The sequence below is a fragment of the Lycium ferocissimum genome, unplaced genomic scaffold (assembly GCF_029784015.1).
Source record: "Lycium ferocissimum isolate CSIRO_LF1 unplaced genomic scaffold, AGI_CSIRO_Lferr_CH_V1 ctg97, whole genome shotgun sequence".
NCBI lineage: Eukaryota > Viridiplantae > Streptophyta > Magnoliopsida > Solanales > Solanaceae > Lycium > Lycium ferocissimum.
Window position 1 is genome coordinate 127977 of NW_026727848.1, and position 24353 is coordinate 152329.

At 34.6% G+C, this 24353-nt stretch overlaps 3 protein-coding genes and 1 long non-coding RNA gene across 6 annotated transcripts; 1 reads left to right on the plus strand and 3 right to left on the minus strand.

Annotated features, from left to right (window-relative positions):
* On the minus strand, positions 1-1215 carry LOC132046167 (anther-specific protein LAT52). Its single transcript, XM_059436727.1, has 2 exons — positions 942-1215; positions 1-503 (listed from the first exon to the last, which is right to left on the minus strand). Exons 1-2 carry the CDS (start codon positions 1093-1095, stop codon positions 172-174), a joined length of 486 nt encoding a protein of 161 aa, XP_059292710.1. The 5' UTR covers positions 1096-1215; the 3' UTR covers positions 1-171.
* Positions 1216-4296: 3081 nt separating this feature from the next.
* LOC132046164 (uncharacterized) lies at positions 4297-5087 on the plus strand. Its single transcript, XR_009412635.1, has 2 exons — positions 4297-4745; positions 4870-5087. It is a non-coding gene; the product is annotated as an uncharacterized LOC132046164 (long non-coding RNA).
* An 874-nt stretch (positions 5088-5961) lies between these two features.
* Positions 5962-8059, minus strand: LOC132046163 (AAA-ATPase At3g50940-like). The gene is made up of 2 exons (XM_059436723.1): positions 7091-8059; positions 5962-6593 (listed from the first exon to the last, which is right to left on the minus strand). Exons 1-2 carry the CDS (start codon positions 8057-8059, stop codon positions 6111-6113), a joined length of 1452 nt encoding a protein of 483 aa, XP_059292706.1. The 3' UTR covers positions 5962-6110.
* A 3793-nt stretch (positions 8060-11852) lies between these two features.
* On the minus strand, positions 11853-20280 carry LOC132046160 (phosphoenolpyruvate carboxylase). 3 transcript variants are annotated; one of them, XM_059436719.1, is made up of 11 exons: positions 20129-20280; positions 18818-19037; positions 17558-17949; positions 17073-17157; positions 16199-16421; positions 15651-15754; positions 15456-15543; positions 14762-14916; positions 13319-14317; positions 12588-12974; positions 11853-12191 (listed from the first exon to the last, which is right to left on the minus strand). In XM_059436719.1, the coding sequence occupies exons 2-11, from the start codon at positions 18983-18985 to the stop codon at positions 11898-11900; spliced, it is 2895 nt and encodes a 964-aa protein (XP_059292702.1). In that variant the 5' UTR covers positions 18986-19037; positions 20129-20280; the 3' UTR covers positions 11853-11897. The 3 variants fall into 3 exon arrangements, with proteins under 3 accessions (XP_059292702.1, XP_059292704.1, XP_059292703.1); XM_059436721.1 differs by lacking the exon at positions 20129-20280 and adding an exon at positions 19981-20106; XM_059436720.1 differs by lacking the exon at positions 20129-20280 and adding an exon at positions 19755-19889.
* Between the last annotated feature and the right edge of the window lie 4073 nt (positions 20281-24353).

Genomic DNA, 24353 nt, shown 5'->3' on the forward strand with positions numbered 1-24353 from the left:
TTTCTTAAAATATGATCAAGATCTTCTCATTGAATAATGCATGGAACTTTCCATTCCATGAGAGTACAAATACATAAGAAAATCCATCTTTCCTCATATGTTTATTTATTATTTCCCATCAAGAAGAAGGGCAAAAGCTATTTATTTTTTTCCACCTAAAACTTAATAACTTTAGAATTCAAGTGGGAATAAACCCAACTCATCAAGAACTTCTTTGCAGCCTTCAACAGCCTGAGCCTTCATGAAGAAAAGTGGATTGGCATATCTCACAGCATTGTGCATGCCAACATTGTCACTGCACTCAATTCTTGCCTTTTCATAACCAGACACAGCCTCTTTGCAGTCTTCCCTTGGGCTCTTCACCACGGTCACCTCGCAAATGTCGTCCTGGTGGTCCCCTTCCACTGTCAATTTGTACTTTCCGTCCTTGTCGGTCACACCCTCGACCGAGAAGGTCTCGGTCTCAGTGGTGATGTTCCTGCACTGCAACTTGACAGTCGCGCCTGTTGAAAGAGAAAACGCTCTTAGTTCTATTCGATAAAACATGAGTCACAAAAGCAATTTCCTTTTTTTTTTTTTTTTTCTGTAATGTAATGTAATGCAAAAGGTCAGAAATCAGGTTGTTGCTGATGATCAAAAGAGCTTTTTCAAATTCATTTAGTGACTTTCACAAACAATTGAAATTTGACCATAGTCTGATCGATATGACGAATCCTATGAATACTGATCAGATGAGTCTGAATAGAGCGAAATGGATACAAAAGGTTGATGTCGCCTATCCAATGACTAGTTTGGATGCAAGGCATAGTAATTGATTGTATACACAAAGATTGACCTAATTAGATGTTACGTCACCTGATTCGCTATTTTGTTGTGACAATGAATGTAAATATATAGTTCAAGTCGCAAACAACAAATTAGATACTAAAAAAAGATCGTACCTTCGATGTTCTGGCTGAGTTTTGTCTCGAATTGAACACGGCATGTGTCACAGTAGACCTTGCCTTCAACATCAAAGACTTCAGGGTGGCAATGTGCAAAGTTGGCAAGGGCCACAATGCAAAGAGCAGAGAGGAGCACAATAGCCTTTGCCATTTTAGTTGGTATTTTTTTTGTGTGTTTTATTGTGATCTCTCTGTTTTTTTTGTTTTTTTTTTGTTTTGCTTCTTTTATTTATTGCTCCTTCTCTTTTTTGTGTGTCCTGTTTGAGTACAATGAAATGGCCTTTTTATAGTGAAAAGGAGTTGAGAACAAATATGGTGGAGCGATTATTTCTGTAACAGTTTCACATATAACCACATAATATTGTTTTTTTCTTCTGAATTATAAGTGAAGGTGGCAATTGACTCGTTCTTTCGTTTTACTTCTTTGTGGCTGTAAATGTGGTAGTAGTAGTTTTTAGCTACAAAGTTGTAATGGCTTAGAATATATTTGCAATATAATATTTGAAGGGTCATGAAATATTATAAGCGTATCATATGATTAGCCATTTAATTCCAGAGGAATTGCATATTTTTAACAGATATCTAAATCAAATGCTTTTCAAATTAATTTGATATTTTACCCGATATGTTGATATTGAGTAAGGATTTGATTCATATACATTGGCAACATATCTTTTATACTATCCACGTAGTTTAATTAACTTATTATAACAGGTTGGTTACAGCTAGGCGTGTCAAATGAGTGGGTCGGACTGAATTTGAGCGTATTAATAACTGGTGTGTGTGTGGGAGGGGGATCCCTCGAATGTTAGTTGGCCTGAAATGAGCTAAAAATTGGGGCATAACTCAATCCGCCAACCTTAAACTCAGTTTTAAGTTCTTTGTTTGTTCTCTTATAATTTGTTTAAGTACTTAATAAAATCTTTTTCCTTATATTAATGGCTATATATAATATATCAAATAAAGAAATATCGTTTTAAAAGTACTTAGATAAATTTCTCATAGATCAATTTTGAGATGCACATCAGCCCAGTTTTTTAATGAGCCGAATTAAACGTGCCAAAATGAGATGAGTTAACAAAATAAGCGGATCAGTAACATGTCCAAACCTAAGGGGGTTGGGCAGGTCATGATTTTGTGGGTTGATTTTGCCACCCCTAAATTTATAATAATCCCTCCATTTCAATTTGTTTGTCTGGTTTTGATTTGACACAAATTTAAGAGAGTAAAGAAGGCTTTTGAATCTTATTGTTGTCTTAAATTAAAGATATATGGATTTTACGAAAATGACCTTTAATTTTGTGGTCTTTAACCTGCCACATGAAATTGGAATTAAAATATTTGTCAATAAAGGAAAGAGACAACCTTCCTGAAACAGATTAACATGGAAAGTAAGACAAATAAATTGAAAGAAAATAATTACTTATCTGTACTGAAAATGTTGACTTTTAGCAAACTTAATGGATAAAAATTGTTTAATGCATACTGAAGGAACTATTTTAAACCTTAGCTTGTCATTTTCTCATGTAAAGTCCCACTAATTAAGCTTCTTCTTAGTTCTTATGTCTGCACTGTGCAGTAAACTCTTTTAGCCTTTCCTTCCATAGTAGAAAAAACAAGAAACTGGCAATCAAGATTGGTACTTTTGACTGTGAAAAAAGCATACAAATTTCGACGTAATCTTCTTTCTGATTCGATCAATAGACAAATTATAAAAAATAAAAAAAAATTCATTAAATTCCTTGCCTTTGGTACAAGCATAGCTTTATTTGATGCTGCCCTCAATCTTTGAAGCTTAAATGTTGTACTCCCTCTGTCCCCTTTTATGTTAAGTAAATTTTGTTTTAAAAATATTTGAAGAATCTGTATTCGAGTTCTTAGTCAAAATTAAGGTGCCGTTTGGCCATAAATACCAAAAAAAAATAAAAAAAAAAATTCACTTTTTTTTGGAATTTTGGAGTTGGAGTTGGATTTGTGTTTAACCATAATTTTTAAAATTGTAGTTTTTGGTGAAATGTAGTTGTAAAAAAGTGAATTTTTTTTTTTAAAAAAACAAGTATTTTGAGTTTTTGATATTCCGAATACAACTTAAAAAATTATTGGTTAAACACAAATCCAAACGCTGATTCTAAAAAAAATGAATAATTTTATGGCTAAACGACACCTAAGTGTTTGGATCCTCGAACTCTGAACTCCTTCACACAAAGGGAGAGGGCTTAATGCATAAAAGGGGACAGAACTTGTACCTTTTTTTCAAATTTTGAGGGCAGCATCAAATAAAGCTATGCTTGTACCAAAGGCAAGAAATTTAATGAATTTTCATAATTTGTCTATTGATCGAATCAGAAAGAAGATTACCTCCGAAATTTGTAGCAACATGTCTAATATATTTTCTAATTTAATGTGCCATTTTTGCTAAGATTACTATGAGAAGGAAAAAAGTAATAGATCTTACTGCACAGTGCAGACATAAGAACTAAGAAAAGCAATTAGTGGGACTTTACATGACCTAAAAATGACAAGCCACACGTTTAAAATATTCCTTCTGTATGCATTAAATAGTTTTTATCCGTTTTTGCTAATAAAGTTAACTACTAGTATGTTTGGGAGAGCCGGTGCTTGATTTACACTATTTTGAGCTACTTACTGTGTGTTATACTCCCTCATGACTATGACATGATGTTGTTGAGGTACTTCCATTTATCTATGGATGAGTTCTTGTAGAGATATACTAGTTAACAGTCAAAATGTTTTTAAGTTGTTCGTAGCGAAATAGCTATGGAATCCCTATCCTGTTGCTAAATAGTCCGTAGGTAACAAGTTAATTTTTTGTAATCCGTCACTAATCCGTCCTTAAATAGGATTAGCGCGGAGGTGAGTGAGACTTTTAGCTTCCGGTTTGCTTGCTTTTCCAAAAGCATGACTTGAAACTTGTATTACTGCTTTCTAACTACTAGTATGTTGTGGGACGAGCCCGTGCTATGTCATTTACACTATTTTGAGCTACTTACTGTGTGTTATACTCCCTCATGACTATGGCATGATGTTGTTGAGGTACTTCCATTTATCTATGTTATGATGTAGTGCCGGGACAAATATTCCCTTCGGAACGATTTCAATTATTTTTTTAATTGTATTCTATTAATTCAAAATTTTTGATGTGTCCCCCAAGAAAAATTAGGGGTGTCTGTTTTGTGTCTCTAATATTTTTTTGTTTTCTTTATTTGATTTGCATTTTCTTTAGTTTTTTTGATTTATAGATTCAAATTTGATGTGTCTCACAGCCAAGACTCTTATGGTAAAATTAGGATTTTCAGTAAAATTATAGGAGTAGAATTTTATTAATGATGTAATTCTTAAGTTCCCAATGTGCAGCTGTATCCCATTCTTTTTCTCTCTCACTGGCTTATCTCCTTCAGTTTCCCATCAAGACGACTCAAATCCACAAGTTTCAGCGATTAAAGCTAATAATTTTGTTTAAACTACCCCGTGAATGTATTAAGTCCTTATGGAGTTTGCAAAAAGAAAAAGAAAAAAGATCAATTTATTGCATTCAAATAGTACTCATCAACTGGTTACAATTGGTCAAGAAGAGCATCTGGTTAAGGATGAAGCGTGTTCTGGAGTATTCACTAGTTGTCTTTTGATTTCCTTTAGGACTTTCTTTTGAAGACTACTATGCAGATGCAGTGTTGGATGATTGCCAGCTTCCGAGTTGATTACCCCTGTAGAAGCTACAGAAACTCTTATGATGGCAGCATGTATGGCTGAGGGAAAGATTTACACTTAGATGTAGCTCAGGTATGAAAGAGTGTTGTCTCTTGTTTTATCCAATCTAAGTTACTTCGAAGAGCCTATTTGATAAATGTAAATTCTTCTGAGAGTTGAAGGTAATTATCTTCGTACTGTAAATCGTAAACTTCAGGAACCAGAAATGACTGATCTTGCCAACTTCTTGAGAAATGACACACTCGCTACTTATGGAAGGAGAAAGTTGTATGCTTCTGAGTATAACTTTTGTGCACAGAGTATGTACTAAGGCCCTATAGTAGATGAATAAACTTTCGTTTTTACACTTGAACTAGTAGCTTGGTATGGAATTGGTCTATAAAGGTATAAATCAACTTTCAATTTTTTGCTTGAGTTCATATAAACATGTTAATTTATTTCCAGAAGTTTGAGTATCATTCTGCAAAGCATTTGCTAGCTTTTTGGTACCTCAAGTTCGTGTCAGCTTAGCATGTTTGTGCATGTCCTAGATGAATCATATGGGAGGCTATCGTGAATATTTGACAGATGATTTGTTAACCTACTGAAATCAGCATTTGCCTGACCATATTAATTGCAAAGACTTGGCATTTTGAGAAGATCTAGAGTAGATTTTGGTGGTGAATTAGGTTCTGTTGCCCCTTGACAATGAGTTTTTGTTGGATTGATAAACCCATAGGGTATGTTGGAAGGAAACACGAAATTCTAAATTTATAATTCTCAAATCTTCAATATCTAGAACAACTTATTCTCATTGGCATTTCAAACAAATCTAAGGACAACTGATCTAATCAATTATGATTTGCTTTTGTATTTCATATCTAAATTGCTAAAGATTTAAATGAATAGATTTCACATATGTTAGCTCTAGTGTTTGGCTAAAGTTTTTCAGTTTTGTCAAAAGATTATATGTTAGTGTAGAGATAAGGGTGAGATTTAGAGAATTCCTAGTTTTAAAGAACTTTGTCTGAAAAAGTAAACTATTGAGTATTGGATAGAAAGAGCTCCAAAGGAACCGGATGGTTACTGGGAATTCATATAGCTAGCCTCAACTAAATTGGGGTTAAAGTTCAGTTGTCATATCTATCCATCGTCTTCAGAAAGTTACCATTAGTCATCTCAATTTCTGTTGACTCTGGCAGTTCTTAACGCCAAGAGTTGGCATGTAGTGCTTTTGTGAGATGAAACATAGGGTAACCATGTTTGGAAGCATCTTGCTGGAAAGAAAAAGTAGATTAAATTCTAAGTATTTCCCAGCTTTAAGAAAACAACTCTAAACATATTTATTCTTGTCAGTTGATATGGGATAAACATCCCTCTCAGGTCCTACAATCGTCTTCCTAAAGAAAACAAGAAGAAGAAAGAAAAAGGAGGGTAGAAAATAGCCTCCATCTTCATCTAGAGATCAACAATGTGAGTAAGATCCTCGGAAGAGTCGAGCATGGATTCAGGATTTGTTGCATCTTTCGGTTCTTCCTCTGATACCCCATTCTTCGCTGTCAAATCCGTCTCAGCTTTCAACCTCTCTCTTTCTGCAATTTTATTTTCAAGAAATTCAACAAGACCTTGAAGGGATATAGTTGGATTCTTGCTCTTTAACAGTTCTCCCGCAACTTCAGCCGGAGTAACTTCCACTTCTTCTAGGAGCTGTCCGATCTGATCAAACATTTCGTGTTGACGAATCCCCAAGTAATTGAAAACCAACTGCTTGAACGCTGATAACTTGCAATACGACATGTGTATGTGCATGTCCATTCGTCCAGGTCTCAGCAGTGCTGCATCTAGTTTATCTATGTGGTTGGTTGTGACCACAATTATCCGTTCCTCTCCACAACACGACCAAATCCCGTCAAGAAAATTAAGTATCCCTGACAGTGTCACCTGGTGTAAACAGAAGCAACATGAGTTGAGGCAAGAAAATAGAGAAAATGACAAAACTGTTCCCCTATGTTATTCAAGTCTCCATCAAGTACTCACCGAACTCTGTCTGGTAGATTTGACGGAAACAGTGGGAAAAAAAAAACTATAAACAAATTTCCATCAAATCCTAAAATATGCAACACAAAAAACTAGTTGCACCAGACTCTCAAAATAAATTAACATGGCAGAAACTACAAAAATAGCACCTCTAAATGTGAGTTGCCGCTTATTTTCTTTTTTCTTTTTCTTTTTTTCTACCGGCCAATGGTCAGTTAACATTTGACGAAGACTAAAAGTGTTACGTTTTGATAGACTTAAAGGATCAAAACAATTAAAGTGCATACTTAAGGGACTATTTTGAACCTACCCTCAAACATGAGAGACCATTTTTATCATTTTCTCTAAGAAAAAATGTAATTTGAGCTGAAAAATGAACTAGTATTGATTTATGTACTTACTCTATTGTGCTTATTTTCCTTTTCTTCCTCCTTTTCTCTGTTTTCTAGCTTGATGCCGCAGTCAATGTCCTCGATCACAAGAATTGAACGGCCAGACATGCCGAGTAGCAACGACCTTAGATTCGAATTGCTGTCAACTTCCGTAAGATCCAAATCATAGATATCATAGTTCAGATGATTCGCCATAGCAGCAATCAGGCTTGATTTACCAGTTCCAGGAGGGCCATAGAGCAAGTAGCCTCGTTTCCAAGCTTTCCCGATCCTGTTATAGTAGTCTTTCCCCTTCACAAAACCCGCCAAGTCATCGATTAACGCGCTCTTTATCTCTTCGTCCATAGCCAGAGTGTCGAATGTCATAGGGTGTTCAAGATTCATACCACCAGAACCCCAGTTTCTGTAATTTGAAAACAACTTTATAGCCCTGGATTCTTCTTTCGCGGCCTTTGATCTCTCCATAATGTAAGGCAAATACGATTTCAACACCTTTTCCTTGTGTTTCTTATGGAAACTCAGCTCATAAACTCTGAGTTCAGAACATAAAGCTGCAATCATATCTTTTATCTCTTCATTCTGGCTCCCTGAGTCGATTTTCCTACACTCCATTCTCCATGTCACCTTAACATCCTCAAAAACATCGACGATCTCTTCGTCATTGTCCATGGTAATGACAAGACCCTTGTCATTCTCCGTCTTGCCCAACCGGATACTCTTAGTCGAAGAGTTCACTATGGTTCCCAAATAGACTTCAACCGCCTCGAACACCAGGTTCGGGGATGGCCCTTGAAATTCATGGATGAGGATGGTGAATTGAGAAGAGAAACGATGAAAGAGATCGTAGAAACTTATGTAGCTTCGGAATTCCTTGGGGATGAAGTCATGGACGATGCTTCGAACGAGCATCGCTGTAGCAGCAACAGATGCAACAGTCGAAATGATGGCTTTCGCATTAGCCATATCTTCAGGAGACATTTTGTTTTCAAGCTTGAAGTACAAGATCTTCAGCTAAGGTATGTTAGAAGAACTTAGAATGGATTCTTACAAGATCTTCAGCTAAGGTATGTTAGAAGAACTTAGAATGGATTCTTTGTTTGAGAATGGCTTGTCCAAAGAGTTCAAAGATATAATATTTATAGAGAGGAAAATTACTTTATAGTATAATGGTCTTTTCAATAAAGTTAGAATAAAAAATATATTTAAACCAGACTTAGGTAGTTTCTGGGAAACAATCATCCACCACCGGCCTATAAATTTAATAGAAATAGCATAATTAGCATCACATCAGCTGCAAGCATCATCAATCATAGTCATCATTTTCATCATTATATTATTAGTTTTGAACTTGACTGTTAAGCAATCCTTCAGTGTGGACTATGTACATCTCAAGTTTTGCAAGATTCCTTTGTTCTTAAAAAATTATAAATTAAATATTTGTATATAGAGTTAGTTTGGTTCTTTTTTCTTTTAAATATCAAACCAAGCTGAACCAATATGAAATGAATAAAGAATTACGTTATAAGTCTCAATTTATATGAAATGCACTGTTTTTTTCTTTTTGGTTTAACATATCGCAACCTTGTTGAAAACTATAAAACAATCAAAATTGGAGTTGGCACAATATCGTGAAGTGGCTGCCGTTGCTTAATTTGACTCAGACTTTGATGTTGCGACTCAATCATTACTCAATAGAAAGAGTTGGCTAAACAATCAAACCATAAACACAATATGGAGACGTAACAGCCTATATTCCCACTATGATTTTCAATATTACTGATGTACAAATCCTTTCATAAACAGATCTCTTTTATAGCGAAATTAGACCTGCTATTAACGTTGGCTTATCTATATTTAATACTAAACTAAATCAAGTCAAAGAACATAATCATCCCTGATTTGGTTTTTGATTTTGTTCGATTTTTTCGGATTTTCTTAAACAATCCTAATCAACATATAATAATCATCATTATATTATATTATATTATTAGTAAATTAGCAGGTTTTGAACTTCACATGCAAGTGCCCTTTCTTTTGGACCAAGTATATTTCAAGATTGGTCAGCAAATGGGGCCTAAAGTTTCACGAACAGGCATATTTAATTGGTACTAATAATGAATATTTGTCCTCATCTAATACATTTTTATTTTCGATGACTCACCACCCACCAGTAATAAGAAGATTAAAGGAGTACATGTCCTCTCAGCAAAACACTTTCAAGTTTTTCAACTCGACAATGCCAGAAGCAGACAACAATTGAGCTACAATTATTAAACAACTTACCAAGTTATCTTTGGCCACGTTATCTTTTCTTGTCTTTTTCTTATATTGTTTATAATCGTGTCTGCACATCAATTAATTCCGCAGAGATATTTATTATCTCGCGTCAGTACAGGCATCAATGGAGGATCCAAAATTATAACTATTTAGTGGATTATTTAACATAAATATACAGAATTTAAGTCAAAATTGCTGAATTTGAGTGAACTCATAACTTATACACTATAAGGGATCGTTTGGTGCATGGTATAAGTTGGGATATTTCCGCCTATATTAATTTTTTATGCTGTTTGATAGAAGGTATAAATTTATCAAGTCAAAGGATAAATTTATATCCTACCAAACAATCCTAGTCAACATATAATAATCACATTATATTAAATGAAGCATAATCCCAAGGGTGGGATATCACCAAATTAGCCTTCCGAACAGGATTATTTTATACTAATCTTTTAGATGGTATAAAATAATCTCAAAAGTACATGTCCTCAGGATAAATTAATCACGCAGATAATTTTTATTAAACAACTACCAAACGACCACTAAGTCTGCCAAGACTTGGATAAATAAATGGAAAATATCACATAAGTTTTTTTTTTTTTTTTTTTAATCTCCACTAATATTTAAATCAGAAACTTCGTGATTCTTAGTCCACTCCATTTCAATGATGTTGTCTTTTCATCACTTTCGAATGAGGAGAAATGTTTGGTACGACAAAATAATCTTTTATAAAAAAAATGTTTTCCTATAGTATTTTTCAATGTTGGGTTTGTGCGTGGAAAATGTTTCTCGGAAGAAATATAAGTTAAAGATTCATAAAGATATTAGTAAATCGGAGAGTATATTGATATAAATTTTGAGTACTAAAGATTAATAATAATATTTAAATGTTAGTTGAAATAAATAATATGTGTTGTAAATAGTAATATGTTTGTCCATTTGGGACTTGGAGAGGAGTATACTTGGTCACAAAGTTTTGTGGATGATGCCACGTGAGCCCATTTGGCTATCACTGTAGCAATATAACATTCTCAAGTAATATTCTGATTGGTCAATAAAAATCGATTTCAATGCTATTTTTTTTTTTTTTTATTTTTTATGAGTTTAGCCAATTTATCATGAAAGGTAAAAGGGGATAAAGGAACCGTGTGTTGATTGTCCTGTAAATATAAGTTGTCTTCCTCCATATGTAAAAAGGGAATAAATAAATCAATTAAATTTCGGGATGCTTCAGAATAACCCGGTTGAAGCGTAATGATCATTCGTCTGTAATGCATTGTATGTCCCATAATAGGTCCCATTCTTCTACTCTTTCCCGGAAGTCGATGACTATTCATAGCTATTACCTTGACACCAAAGAAGAGTTCGACCCAATGCTTTATTTCTGTCCTAGTTGATCTATCACTGTAGCAATATAACACTCTCAAGTAATATTCTGTTGGTGGAGAGACCAACCAAAAATAGTAAAACGAGGTATAATATTGCTCTTTTATCTCTCTGTGTGACTTTTACTACTTACTTATATTAATACTTAGTTCCATTTTATAACAATATGGAATTAAAGTCTAGATTTTTGTAACTATAATGATCTTCACCCAGAAGTGTGAAAAGTCATTTTTCCCCATTTTAAAAATGTTTTCTGTCAACCAAATACCAGAGAAAAATAACTTCCAGTTGTACCAAACAGGCAAACACACCCTACAAGTTATTTTGAATTCTTACAACAGTCAGTAAACTTCACCAAAAACTAGGTAAACTGTAACCATATGGTACATCTCCAATAATTTTTTAAATGTGTATGAGATTCTTCCAAAAGATAAATAGACAACATGGAAAAAAAAAAAACAATCAACTTACGATCGTGAAACGTTGAAGGAAAAGCAATAGAGATGGTAGACCTCTCATAGACTCTTGATATATCACTGTTTGCTTTAGTTTCGTACTCTCCTTTTGATCCACCATCTAACTTAAGATTAGTCAGTTCTATTTCTCGATGTGATAGGTATGGGTTGTAACTTTGCAGTAGAGTGTCACCTTTATGTGGTGGAAGTCATCGGTTCACGCTTGATTATCCCTAAACCCAATGCAAATGTCTATAGTTGGATCTGCTCCCCTGTTGTCGTTCAATGAGAGGCTCGTGAGATTGACGTGAGGAGCTATATATTTCCCCGAGCGATCACCGGGAAAATATGAAGTGCATGATCAGTTTTAATGAAAGATACTCGAAAGCAGAACCAGAAATTAACCTCAAAAAAGAAGTCCATTTTTTTGGATGTTGGAAGCAAACAGATATTTCATTAAACCAGCAATGGGATTACAGTTCATGCTGGTACAATAAGCTCAAATGCAGTCTTATTTTCGAGGCCTTGCGACCAGCAACTCGATCAAACATGATCTCTATAGGGTGGAAAAAATACAACACCACCTCAAAAACATAACAGAAACACAACATGATGAACAATGCATCATCTTTCGTAAACCAGATTGATGCTTTTCAAGTATAAAATTAGAAAAACACGACCGGGGTTCTTTGCATTTAGCCCGTGTTCTGCAGTCCAGCAGCAACACCCTTCATGGTCAAGATGAGTGTGTCCTCCAAGCCAGGAGCATATTCACTTGTAGGGTTCAGAGTAATTAGTTCAGCAGCTGACTTCGATTCCATGTATTCCTTGGAAATATGAGGCCTCAGTGTGACATGGTAGCTTGGATCACGTATACGCTTTAGAGTGTAGGCTTGCAACACGTTCAAGGTCGTGATGTAGGAATCACGAAGCCTGAGTCGTTGTTTCAAGTAGGGGTCTCCCTCCAGAAGATCCTTGTGTCCAGTAATCTATTAAGAAAGAACAGTTGAAAATGTAACTTGAAGCAATGAGTTCTCAAGCAATCAAACATAAAAGGGTGTGATGTAGTGTTGCTCGGACTCTTCAAAAATGTCGGGTGCGTGTCGGATCCTCCATAAGTAATGCATTTTTTAAGGATCCGACACGAGTGCAGCGTGCATGTCAGATCCTTCAAAAGTAGTGCATATTTTAAGGATCGACACGATTGCAGCAACATTTTTGGAGAGTCTGAGCAACATAGAGACAGCCTACCCTAAGGCAAGTATCAGTAACCCGTGATCTATAGGTCACATGAAGGAAACCTTACCGTTGCACCAAGGCCCCCTTTCAAGCAACCAGACATAGTAAGTGATAATAGATACTTTTCAAGATTTGTGAAGAGTTACCTGGAGCAGCAGGCTTCTTGTCTCCTCATAGTTGGACCTCAAAAGCTCACCGAAGGACCACAAATCTTCTGAAACGAGAAGCTTGTCGTACAAAGCTGCAATTCCTGGGTCTCCCTTGGCGAACACCATCTCAACCAAGTCAATAGTGACTCTAAAGAACGGCCATCCATTGTACATCTCGTGAAACATGCGTAGGTTTTTGATATCCTTGTCAACAGCATACTTAAATGCTGCCCCAAAGCCAAGCCAGACAGGGAGATGAAACCTTGTCTGAGTCCAGGCAAAGATCCATGGAATAGCTCTGAGCGATTCTATTCCTCCACTGGGTTTACGCTTTGATGGACGACTACCAATGTTCATCCGACCATACTCTAGCTCAGGTGTGGCCTGCAATCGTTATCGAAAGAAAGATTAACACAGATCAACTCAATGCAATGTCTATTATTATATCTACTTGTACCAAAGAGTTGAGAACAGATATAAGGCACTCCCTTTATCCCAATTTATGTGATGGTGTTTGACTGAGCACGAGTTTAAGAAAGGAAGACTTTTGAAACTTCTGGCCCAAAACAAGCCATAAATACTTGTATGGCTATAAATCATCTAGTTAAGGGTAAAATGGGTATTTTGAAGTTACTAAATATAGAAGGTGTCATTCTTTTTGGACTAACTAAAAAGAAAAGAGTCACATAAATTGGGATGGAGGAGTAGCATTTTCCTCGGACACTTACCAAGCGGAAATACTCAACAAATCGGGGTTCTTTGAAAACAATAGACCTATACTTCTCTGTAGCAATAACTGCAATCTCATCCATAAGTGCACGCCATTCTGGTTTTGGAGAGACTGGTGGATGCATCCCGTGTTCAAGGGTAGCAGCAGTGAAACGTTGGAGAGTTCTAAAACACAAGTGTTCCTCCCCGAATGATTGCTCAATAACTTCACCCTGAACTGTGACACGGAGAGATCCTGTAATAGTGTCAGGTGGTTGAGACAATATAGCAAGATGGGTGGGTCCACCTCCTCTTCCTACTGTACCACCTCTACCGTGGAACATAGTTAGCTTCACACCATGTTCTTTGGCAACTTTTACTAGCTCCTCTTGAGCTTTATATAGCTGCCAGGCTGCTGATAACCGACCGGCATCCTTGCCAGAGTCCGAATACCCGATCATGACTTCTTGCTTCCCATTGATCCGGTTTCTGTACCACTCGATCGAGAAGAGACGTGCAACAGCAGCAGGAGCGGCTTCCAGATCATCCAATTTCTCAAAAAGGGGGACCACTCGTAAAGGTTTCTTGACATGGCATTCGCGCTGTAGGAGCTCAACCGCCAGCACATCGGATGGGGCGGTGGCCATTGAAATGATGTATGCCCCGAAGCAGTCTGATGGGAGTTCGGAAATGACGTGGAGGGTATCTAAGACATCAGCAATTTCTTCGGTTTTTGGAAGATCGGGTCCGAATAAAGGCCTCTTGCCCTGGAGTTCGGAAAGAAGCCATTCCTGTCTACGTTCTTCAGACCATTCGCGATATGAACCTATTTCCAAGTATTGGGTAATGGTATCGAGGACGTCAGTGTGGCGGTCCGACTCTTGTCGTATGTCGAGTTTGACAAATGAGAGTCCAAAGGTAGAAACTTGTCTTAGAAAATCCAATAGGCTTCCATCGGCTATGGGACGATCACCACAATCACAAAGAGATCTATAGCAGAGCTCAAGAGGTTCCAAGAACTGCATAAAATGTACAAACCACATAAGCATCATATTCAGACAAAAGCAATTATTTTCTCAAATTAGTATGTCAAGTACTCGAGTTATTCAAGGAAACAAAGTGATGTATTCAAGATTAATGACCGTTCCCTCCTTAATTTTAGGGGTTAATAGCATTTTTGGTCCCTCAATTATTGGTAAGTTTTAATTTTGGTCCTTCTGATAACCGACTAAGCACATTTAACCTCTGTCGGTGAATGTTCACAAATTTACCATAATTATTAACCGTTCCACCGCTTAAGCACTGATATGTTATGTTAATCTTGTATTAATATTCCATATTTGATGGTAATATACTTCTAAAAGTAGTTCAAATACAGCATATTTCTACATAAAAGGACTAAAGATACACATTTCGATTAATTGAATGCTCTTCATATAGAAAGGGTCACAAGTAATAGATACCTGCTCAATATTATTGTAAGTTGCCTCCTCGGGAACATCAGAGATTCCATGGGCTAACACTTGGCGAGTACGCTCACGTGTCTGATACAGCTTATCTCTCACATCTCCAAGAACTACACGATATGGTTCACTTGGTGGAATTGTTTTCCAGAATTCTACATCAAAAGGAAAAGTTGAAGGCTAGAATTATACAATTGCTCCATCCATTAAAGAGACTACCACTGATTCAAATTAAAATTAAGACAGTTCTACTAATAACCTGTTTGGCCAAGCTTCTCCAAGGCTAAAAGTGCTTTTTTTTTTTAAAAAAAAAAAAGTTGAGGTGTTTGACCAAGCTTTTAGGAGAAAAAATAATGTTTTTGAGTATAAGCAGAAGCTGAAAAAAGTAGCTCTCCCCAAAAGTAATTTTTTGAAAAACACTTTTGAGAAAATACACTTAGAAGCACATTTAAAAGTTTGGACAAACACTAATTGTTGCTCAAAAGTGTGCTTCAAATTAATTATCCAAACACAAACTGCTTCTCACCAGAAGTACTATTCTGAAAAGCACTTTTGGAAAAAAATCAATTTTTCAAAGAAGCTGATTTTAGAAGCTTGGTCAAACAAGCTATAATATTAATATGTGGAACTTGCTTGTCTTGTCCTTCTGATTGTTATTTGTGCAAAATCCTCAAAAAAGAATTGCACTAGTTACCTATGTAGTGCTTGGTGTCTCTCCTTGAGGAACTGTAAAGTTCAGCTGCTCGTTCACGAAGCTCATCGTTGCAACGCCACATAGATAACTGAAAGAACGTACGAGTTAGAAGCATGTAAAAGACCTTGGAAGTGACACAATACTTCAAGATGGATCAAAGAGCAAATTGGAAAATATTAAGTTGTTCGTCGATACCTCAAACATGAGCTCCTCTATTTGCGAATAATACAAATTCGCTGCCATCATTCTTGCTAATAAGCAGACATCTCTTGTCACCTCAGGAGTCACTCTTGGATTACCTACATTTAGTATCAGACAAAGATAGGTGACAAACATAAGAGGAGTCTTCAAAAGATCCATTACCAAAAAAGTGTTATGTATATACTCCTTCCATCCAATTTATGAGATGGTGTCTGACTGGGCACGTAATTTAAGAATGAATGAAAGACTTTTGAAATTTGTGGTCTGAAGTAAGCCATAGATGTTTGTGTGGTTACAAATCATCTCATTAAGGTGAAATGGATATTTTAAAGTTAAAGTGTTACTAATTATAGAAAGGTGTCATTCTTTTTGGGACTGACTGAAAAGGAAAGAGTGTCACATGAATTGGGACGAAGGGAGTATATGTTTTCTAATAACAGCATTTCGCTATAGGGAATGTTGCAATGTTTCTCGTACTTTGCTTTCTCAACTTCCTATAAACTTATTGGAAATTAGCATTTTCTACAGGAAAGAAATTGTACCATCTCGATCACCACCCATCCAAGAGGAGAATTGAATAAGAGGAGCATTGTAAGGAACTCGTTCGTTAATCCCTATGTTTTTAAGAGCTGTGTCAACACGGCGAAGGAACTTCGGGACACCCTTCCAAATAGTTTCATGAAAGTAGCTCATTCCAGCTCTCATTTCATCTTGTGGAGTTGGAGCAGTCCTCCGAATCTCATCGGTGCGGAAAGCAGCTTGAATCTGCAAATAAATACCGGAGAAAATTGAGAACAGAAAGAAAGAAGCCAAAATGTTATATATAGACTAAAGAGAGAAAACCATCACGTTGTCTTCATTTTCCAATTTTGTTTGATATGCATGATCGATTCAGGTAAATTAGCTGTACAGCTTTATAGGTTAAAAAAAAAGTATCGCTTAAATTTGTCAAGTCAAAATGAAGAATGAAGGAGTCAAAATGAATGGTGACATTGCTGGAGGAAATAAAGAAGAGAGGCTGAGTTCAAAATTTGACGATATGCGTGAAGCAAGAAAATTCAGATATTGTATTGAAGAACCTACAATTTCTCGGGATTCATGAGGACTTGGCGAAAGATAGGACACAAAGGAAGAAAAAGATCTATATAGGAGATTCCTATAAGTTGAGAATATGTTCTATCCATGCTAACACTTTTACTTTACGTCCTATACTTTTCTATGAGTTGTTTAATCTTTCAGAGATTTATGTCAGTAGAAAATATAAAGGATTTTCTAGTACTTTTTATGTATTTGAAGCACCAAATACTTATCAGAATAGTCAAAAAAATCTATAGAAATGCACTGGAAATTAAGATAAAACTACAGAAACTCATTCAGGGGAATGACATGCATCAAAGTAACTAAATCGATATTTACCTCCCTCTGTAAAGCCTCATCAAGCTCTTGTTTATCATCCGGTGTAATGTCTTTAGTATACAACTGAGCCAAGCAATCTCGGATCCTGAAAACATAAGAAAAGTCAGAACAAGAGATAACACGTCAAAAGTGCCATTTTTTATGAAAAAAAAAAAAAAAAAAAAAAAAGGTAAGTGCTTATTTTAGACAGTTGAAATGCTTTTCCAAGCATTTAAGGAAAAAATAAGTGCTTTTGAATAGTAGCAGAAGTTGTTTTCCAACCCATAAGCACTTTTGGAACCTTGGTCAAGACAGATTGTTGGTCAATACTTTTCAAATTGATATAAACACAAAATTGCTACCCTCCAAAAGTATTTTTTCTGAAAAACACTTACGACAAGAAACAATTTTGAAAATAAGCACATTTTGGATGCTTGGCCAAACATACTATAAGAGACATATGTAACTGCTCAAGAGAAGAAAAGATTGGTAATTAAAGAGCAGACCTCCCATGCTTTTGAAGCAACGATCTTCTGACAGATTGGGTAGGATGAGCAGTTAAGACTAGATCCACTGTCTGATTCTTCAGAGCATCGAAAACTTCTTGAGGAGACTTGTTCAAGTCCCCAACAAGCCTCTTGAAAGTTTCTTCAATATCAGATTCAGTTGTTGCATTGCCCTCATCAGCAAAGTCACCCTTTTTCAACTTTTGTCGTCGACGGTAGGCAATCTGCACCTCCTCGGCCAAGTTGGCCAAATTAAGCATGTGAGAGAAAGCTTTAGCAATGACAATGGAATCCCCTGGATCCAAACTTGTCAACACATTACCAAGCTCCTCAAGCTTCTTTGGATCACGCTTGCCTTCGTACTCCGCAGAAAGTTCATAACATTCCATGACCTAGTATAAGATTAAAGAAAAAAACGTTAACACTGACCAGTTTTACATGTAGTTACTATATTTTTTTTAGATAATCAAGAAATCTGTTGTTTTCAACTCCAAAATTCAGTGAGTGTCCGTCCTACCCTTCTCCACTTAAATACCCTTTTTGGTTCACATTAAAATTCGAACTAGTGACGTCTGCCTATCACACATCCAACATTTTACTACCTTTGACATTGAACCAAAACTCCGGGCCCGGTCTTAAAAGTTGTTCTCAATTGATTTATGTTAATGAAGTGCAATCAACTCAATGGACAGTTTGGTCAACACCAAGTTTAGGATCTCATCAAATGACTATAGAGATTTGAACATTTCCACTACCTTAGTCAAACTACCCAAACAACAGCCACTTTATGAGTAATCCACCAATAAGAAAGCATATGTAAGTACAAAATACAGTTTAATTTAAAATTGTTAAAGAATGAATATTTATGTCCAACTCTATCAAAACAGATATAAAGATCCAATCTTTTTTAGAGAATGAATATAAAATCTTTAGCTTCAAACAAGAAAAAAATTGAAAAAGGAAGCAAAACAACCCACCCAAACCACCAAATCCAATTTGATCTTGGTTATCTAAAACCAAGGAAAAACAATGAAACTTGAAACCTATGTTGCTCGGACTCTTCAAATACGTCGCCAGATACATGTCAGATCCGCCAAAAGTTGTGTATTTTTGGAGGATTCAACACAGGTGTGGCAACGTAGCTTGGAAGATGACCGACGATCGGCTAATCATTGCCCGGATTAAACATAATTCCTCAAAATAAGATCAACAAGTGTGGATGTACCAACAAAAGTGAAACAAAAAACATAATGTATATACCGTTTCCTTGAGATCCTCTCCATGCAAATCCTGAAGAATGTCGAGGAAACTATCCAAAAGCAAAGCATCATACTCAACAAGCTTGTCATCCTCAGAAACCTTTTTAGGCACCAAAGCCCTCAATTGAGCATCAATGGATGCCAATTTCTCCAAATTCCGAGTCGCCATTTTCTCACTCTCCGACAACCCTATCCACTCGTAAATTCAACTATCAAACACCCTGCAAACAACAAAATAATTGATTTTTACAAATCACAGAAACCACAAAAATATGGAGTATTAGACCATTGTAAGCCACATTTCTATGTCATACGGTAAACCCCAGATGGCAAAATCCAGTGAGTTAAATTCTTATCGACTAACACACCTAGAGGCGAATCCAAGATTTAAACTTTATGGGTTCGGATTCTACCACAACTTGTTTTAACACATATAAAGGGTGGGCAAAAGTGCTAGGTTATTGTGCATCCATAAGTAAGACTCTACATCTGCGCCCAAGATTTGAACTTTATGGGTTCGGTATACCACAACTCGGTTCAATACATATACAGGGTCTGAGGCAAAGCTTCAAGATTTGAACTTTATGGGACCGGTTTCCATATTCTACCACAACTAGTTTGATTTAAAGGTTCGAAAACAATTACTTATGCTTATTTAGTGAATTTCTTAACACATGCGAAATCTGAGTCAAAACTAGATGAACACATGAGTAACACTCTACATCAGCCTAACTTTCAATTGATGGATTTACAAAATCAAAAAGAACAATCATTTAAGAGATTGGATCCACATGATTCAGATTGCAAAAATGGCCAATGGGTGTTTAGAAAGACATTTCTTTTACAAATATATACATTGTATGAGTGGAAAAATAGTAACTTTACTTGAATTTGTAATTGAATTTGCTAGTGTAACTATAACACACATATATGAGTACCTGAATCTTGAAATTTGATGTACAAATGAATGAGAAAAAACACATACAAAACAATCTTTTTCCTACAAATTGGTTTTAATTCAAACAGTTCCAAGATTTGAACTTTATGTTTAGAATTGGTTATTTATGCTTATTTAGTGAATTCTAAACACATGTATATAGACTATGAATCAAAGTTAGATGAACACATAAGTAATGGAATTACAAAAATCAAAAGGAAAATTACTGAGATCAGATCCACATGTGCTTAAAATGACAGTTTTTCTACAAATGTATAGTGAAAAGGAAAAGTAGGTTCAATTGAATTTGCTAGTGAAAAATGAAAAATGGAGAAGTGGGTGTTAAGTGTAAATGTGACAGAGATATAGGGGTACCTGAATCTTGAAATTTGATGTACAAATGAAGAAGAATTTTGGGATTTGATTTGAGGGAAGATAGAGGTGAGTGTGATGCAAAAAGCAGTGTATGATGTTAGTGATATATATAGATGGAGAGGTGGCTCTTGGCACCATTATTGCAGTACTATCTGCTTTATAAGTCAAGTTTGCCTTAAATAGTTCGGTTAGACACGGAGTTTAAAAAAAATCCGAAGTTTTTTCAAAATTTATGAACTAAAACAAGTTATAAATATTAGTTTGGTAGTAAATTATTTGATTAAGTGTAAAAATGAAAGTTTTAAGTTATAAATTATTTCTAAATACAATAAATGTATCATTTTTTTTTAAATATTATTGTTTGAAACATGAGCCTATAATTTTTATATTTGGGATATATTTTCTTAAATAAATGTGATTGGCTCGTTTCATGCCTCAATTCTAGTTTGAAAGGAAGTACTTGAGGTTCAGTAAAGTGCTTTTGGGTTCTACTTCTTTTGTAAAGGAATATGCCTATTTTGTCCTTTTCACTATTACTAGTAGTATCAGTAGTCTCCTCTTGCTATTTGTTGTCACCTTTGCTTTTTATCTTGCTATTTTGTTATCATATCTTTTTCTTATATCAGACGTCCTTATATTTCACAAAATAAAGGCCTCTCTTTCAAAATAGGAATAGTAGGACATTACTATCCCCCTCATTGATAAAAATGTTGTTATTATTGCTTAAGTGCACCCACTCTAAATTTTATCTTTTTTTCATTTTGACCTCAAAACATCTTTAACCTTCGAACTTAATTGAAATATCAAACCCTCTAAATCGATTTTTCTAGAAGCAAAAATTAAATTGTGATAATGAAGGTAAATTAATATTTTAGACAAATTTATCTTTTAATTATTTACTTTTTTCATCACTTAATTAAGAACTTATCTTTTTTCCCTCTTAATTATGCTAATCTTAGCTAAAAAATGACATAATTAAAATAGAATATATATTAACATGTTGCTACATTGAAGATAAAATATTATGTGTTTGTATTTGATAAATAGTCCGGACGATGACATACTTCAAACACTAAAAGAACTGAAAAAAGGGACAAATTAGGTTGCATATGCATTAAGCCTTATTATTATTGTTTGAATATGCCTAAAGATCTTTCATTACTTTTTTTGAGGATGATCAGAATTTCAAGAATCAAGACCCACCTTTTGCCAACAAACAATAATAATGGGGATCTTTCCTACTTCATTTTATCAAGACCTAAACATATTTATAGAAATATTTCACAAAATAAAGGATTAGTAGGACATTTTGTCCCTCATTGATAAAAAGTTTATTTGAGTTCTTATTATATTTGACTAAACATCTTTAACCTTCAATTAATTGAAATATGTACTGCTGATCTCTTTGCTTGTTAACTTACAAATTTATCATAATTATTTACTTTTTCATCACTTAATTATCCACTTATTATGTTAAGCTTGTATTGTTACCCCATATTTGACGATAATTTGTTTTAAAAATAATCCAGATATGACATACTTCCTACCTAAAAGAACTAAAAACACAAATTACAATTCAATGACTTTTTTTTTAGCGGATTGCCCTTCTTTTGGGGTGGACTTTAATTTTTACTCCTCAAACTGCTGGTCTTTAATTTTTGACCTTCGCTTAAAAAGGTGGCCGAAAATACCCCGAGGTTCTGGATTTAAACCCCCCGCTTAGTCAAAACAAAAAAAAATCGCAAGGCAAGGCTTTGCAAAAAGTCTTAATTTTAAGTTATTTTTTAAGACTAAAAAGCCTTATAACACAAAGTCGCCGTCTCGCTTATAAGTCTCACATAAGCGCGGACTTTGTAAACCTTGCCTTGCGATTTTTATTTTATTTTCGGGGTTCGAAGCCAGAACCTCGAGGTATTTTAGGCGATGGGCAAAAATTAAAGACCAGCAATTTGAGGGGCAAAAATTGAAGACCACCCCCAACGAAGGGCAATCGTGCAAATTGCCCATTGAATGAAGGTTAAAGTGCTTAATTAAATATCATCATGAACCAAATTAAAAGTTACCAATAACTCAGAGGCTAAAAAAACTATCATCCGATTTTGCCTCCTTCGAAGTTTTGTTCTAATAGCACTCCACCGTCAAAAACAAAGTTCCGATTTTACATTGATCCTCTAATTAAAAGTTGAGGGATAAATTTACACTTTTCTCGAAGAATTTGGACACACTAATTGTACCTATTCTACATTGAAATTATGTTAATGATAAGGCCAAATATAAAATAATTTACTAACGACAACATCATAAGGATATGAATCAAAAATTTAACAGAGGTCGTAATCGAGCAATTTATATATATATATATATATATATATATGTGTGTGTGTGTGTGTGTGTGTGTATTGGCAAATCTGGGACCCTAAAAAATGACCGATCTTACAACATCATAAGGATATGAATGAATCAAAAATTTAACAGAGGTCGTAATCGAGCAATTTTTTATATATATATATATATTGGCAAATCTAGGACCCCGAAAAATGACCGAGCTTCTTTTCCTACATTTAGTAAAGTTTCACCTAATAGGTACAGTGTTATTGTACCTTCTATTACAAAAAAAACTTTGTGATAATATTGTGAACTCTGGATATAATTATATAGTTTGATAACATTCAACTGCATAAAAAATCGAATATCTTAGATGAATAGTGCTAACTCATACACCACATCCACCATGGGTAGAATATGTATTTGCATATTGTAATTAAGGAAAAAGACAAATAGAAAGAACAAATCTAGTAGAAAATATATAAACTTTTCTAGTAGAAAATATATAAACTTTTAACACCTTTTTAACAAATGAAATGCTCAAGCCTATTATTGCTCAGATAATGTTGCATAGACTTTTAGATAATTGTTTAATTATAGGATTTAACGTCCATTGATCTATATATTTGTGTAAATAAATATTTCCACCATTAATTATTTTTAGCTGCTTATTAATGATTATTTACTTTCTTTTCTAGATTATTATTTAGCATAGGTAGTAAACAATTACGTGTAATTGTAAGTTACTTTAATCTGATGATATAAAATAAAATTCTTTTTGAGATTCTCACATGGTATTTGGTGTTTGGTATCGTTTTGGGCCCAGAATATCTCGGCTTTGAGCCGGAGAATCCAATTTAAAGGTAAAAAAAATTCTATTAAAGGCGACTCCATATAAAAAGTTTTACACTTTAGTTAACATAATTTTTTTAATGGAGAATTTTAAGTTCGAGAACTTTGACAGTTGTATATTGACATAATCTTACTGCAGTTATATCGAGTCACATTAATCAATGACCAATATGAACTTTAGCATTTTATATTTTTTCCTAAAGTAAAGATTACAAAAATAATTTTAAAAATTATGTCCATTAAGTTTATTTTAAAATGTTACGTCTAATAAATATTATTTCTATCTATTTTCTTGTTGAGTCCAACATTTCCCATACAAAGTATATATTTCTATGTAAAAATTACTAATATCTAAATAAATATTACTTCGAACTCGTAATTCAAAAAGCTCAATATGTTCAATGATAAAAAATTTAAATAAGAACACATCCAGGTTGATCTGCCTGAAATAATTTAATTCGGGCAAAATCATTTTTTTGAATGATGAATCATTAAGATGGAATATAATGACTAATTTATGAACATTATAGCAATTTTGCGTTTATAAAATTGGGAGGAATCAATGAATCATCAGTTCTATTTGCTGCCACTCATCATTGATATTTAAATAAACTAATTAATGAATTGTTTATACACATTATGAGATGTAGGAATCTTGCAACTGTATAATTAAAGCAAACAGGATGATTCAGCCCAGAATACCAACCAATCTCTATTCACTTCCTATTTGTGGATTCTTAAAGAAAATTATTTGATGCAAAGACCACTCCCACCCCCCAAAAAAATAAGTTTGAGTGCGACCCAATTTGACTTTGTAGTTAGCTATGTGATACACATATATAGAAAGCCTAACTAATCTATATATGCCTATTGGTTTTATAATTTTTCTTCAACTGCAAGTAAAGTTTGTAGTAAGATGTAAATGAGATAATAGCACTCCTAAAATCTTTATGAATGACAAATAATTTCTTATAATCAATGGCACAAATAATTTCTTATAATCAATGGCCTTTTCAAATAGCCTGTAAGGGAAACACTACTAATTACC

What these genes read in the sequence shown, in the direction of transcription:
- LOC132046167 (XM_059436727.1), bottom strand. Translation starts at nt 1,095, where the DNA reads ATGGCAAAGGCTATTGTGCTCCTCTCTGCTCTTTGCATTGTGGCCCTT. An exon ending in ACTCAGCCAGAACATCGAAG is followed by an intron (nt 504 to 941) that starts GTACGATCTTTT and finishes CTCTTTCAACAG; the next exon opens with GCGCGACTGTCAAGTTGCAG.
- LOC132046163 (XM_059436723.1), bottom strand. Translation starts at nt 8,059, where the DNA reads ATGTCTCCTGAAGATATGGCTAATGCGAAAGCCATCATTTCGACTGTT. An exon ending in AGGAAAATAAGCACAATAGA is followed by an intron (nt 6,594 to 7,090) that starts GTAAGTACATAA and finishes TGTTTACACCAG; the next exon opens with GTGACACTGTCAGGGATACT.
- LOC132046160 (XM_059436719.1), bottom strand. Translation starts at nt 18,985, where the DNA reads ATGGCGACTCGGAATTTGGAGAAATTGGCATCCATTGATGCTCAATTG. An exon ending in GAGAGGATCTCAAGGAAACG is followed by an intron (nt 17,950 to 18,817) that starts GTATATACATTA and finishes ATCTTATACTAG; the next exon opens with GTCATGGAATGTTATGAACT. An exon ending in ATGAGGCTTTACAGAGGGAG is followed by an intron (nt 16,422 to 17,072) that starts GTAAATATCGAT and finishes ATTTATTTGCAG; the next exon opens with ATTCAAGCTGCTTTCCGCAC.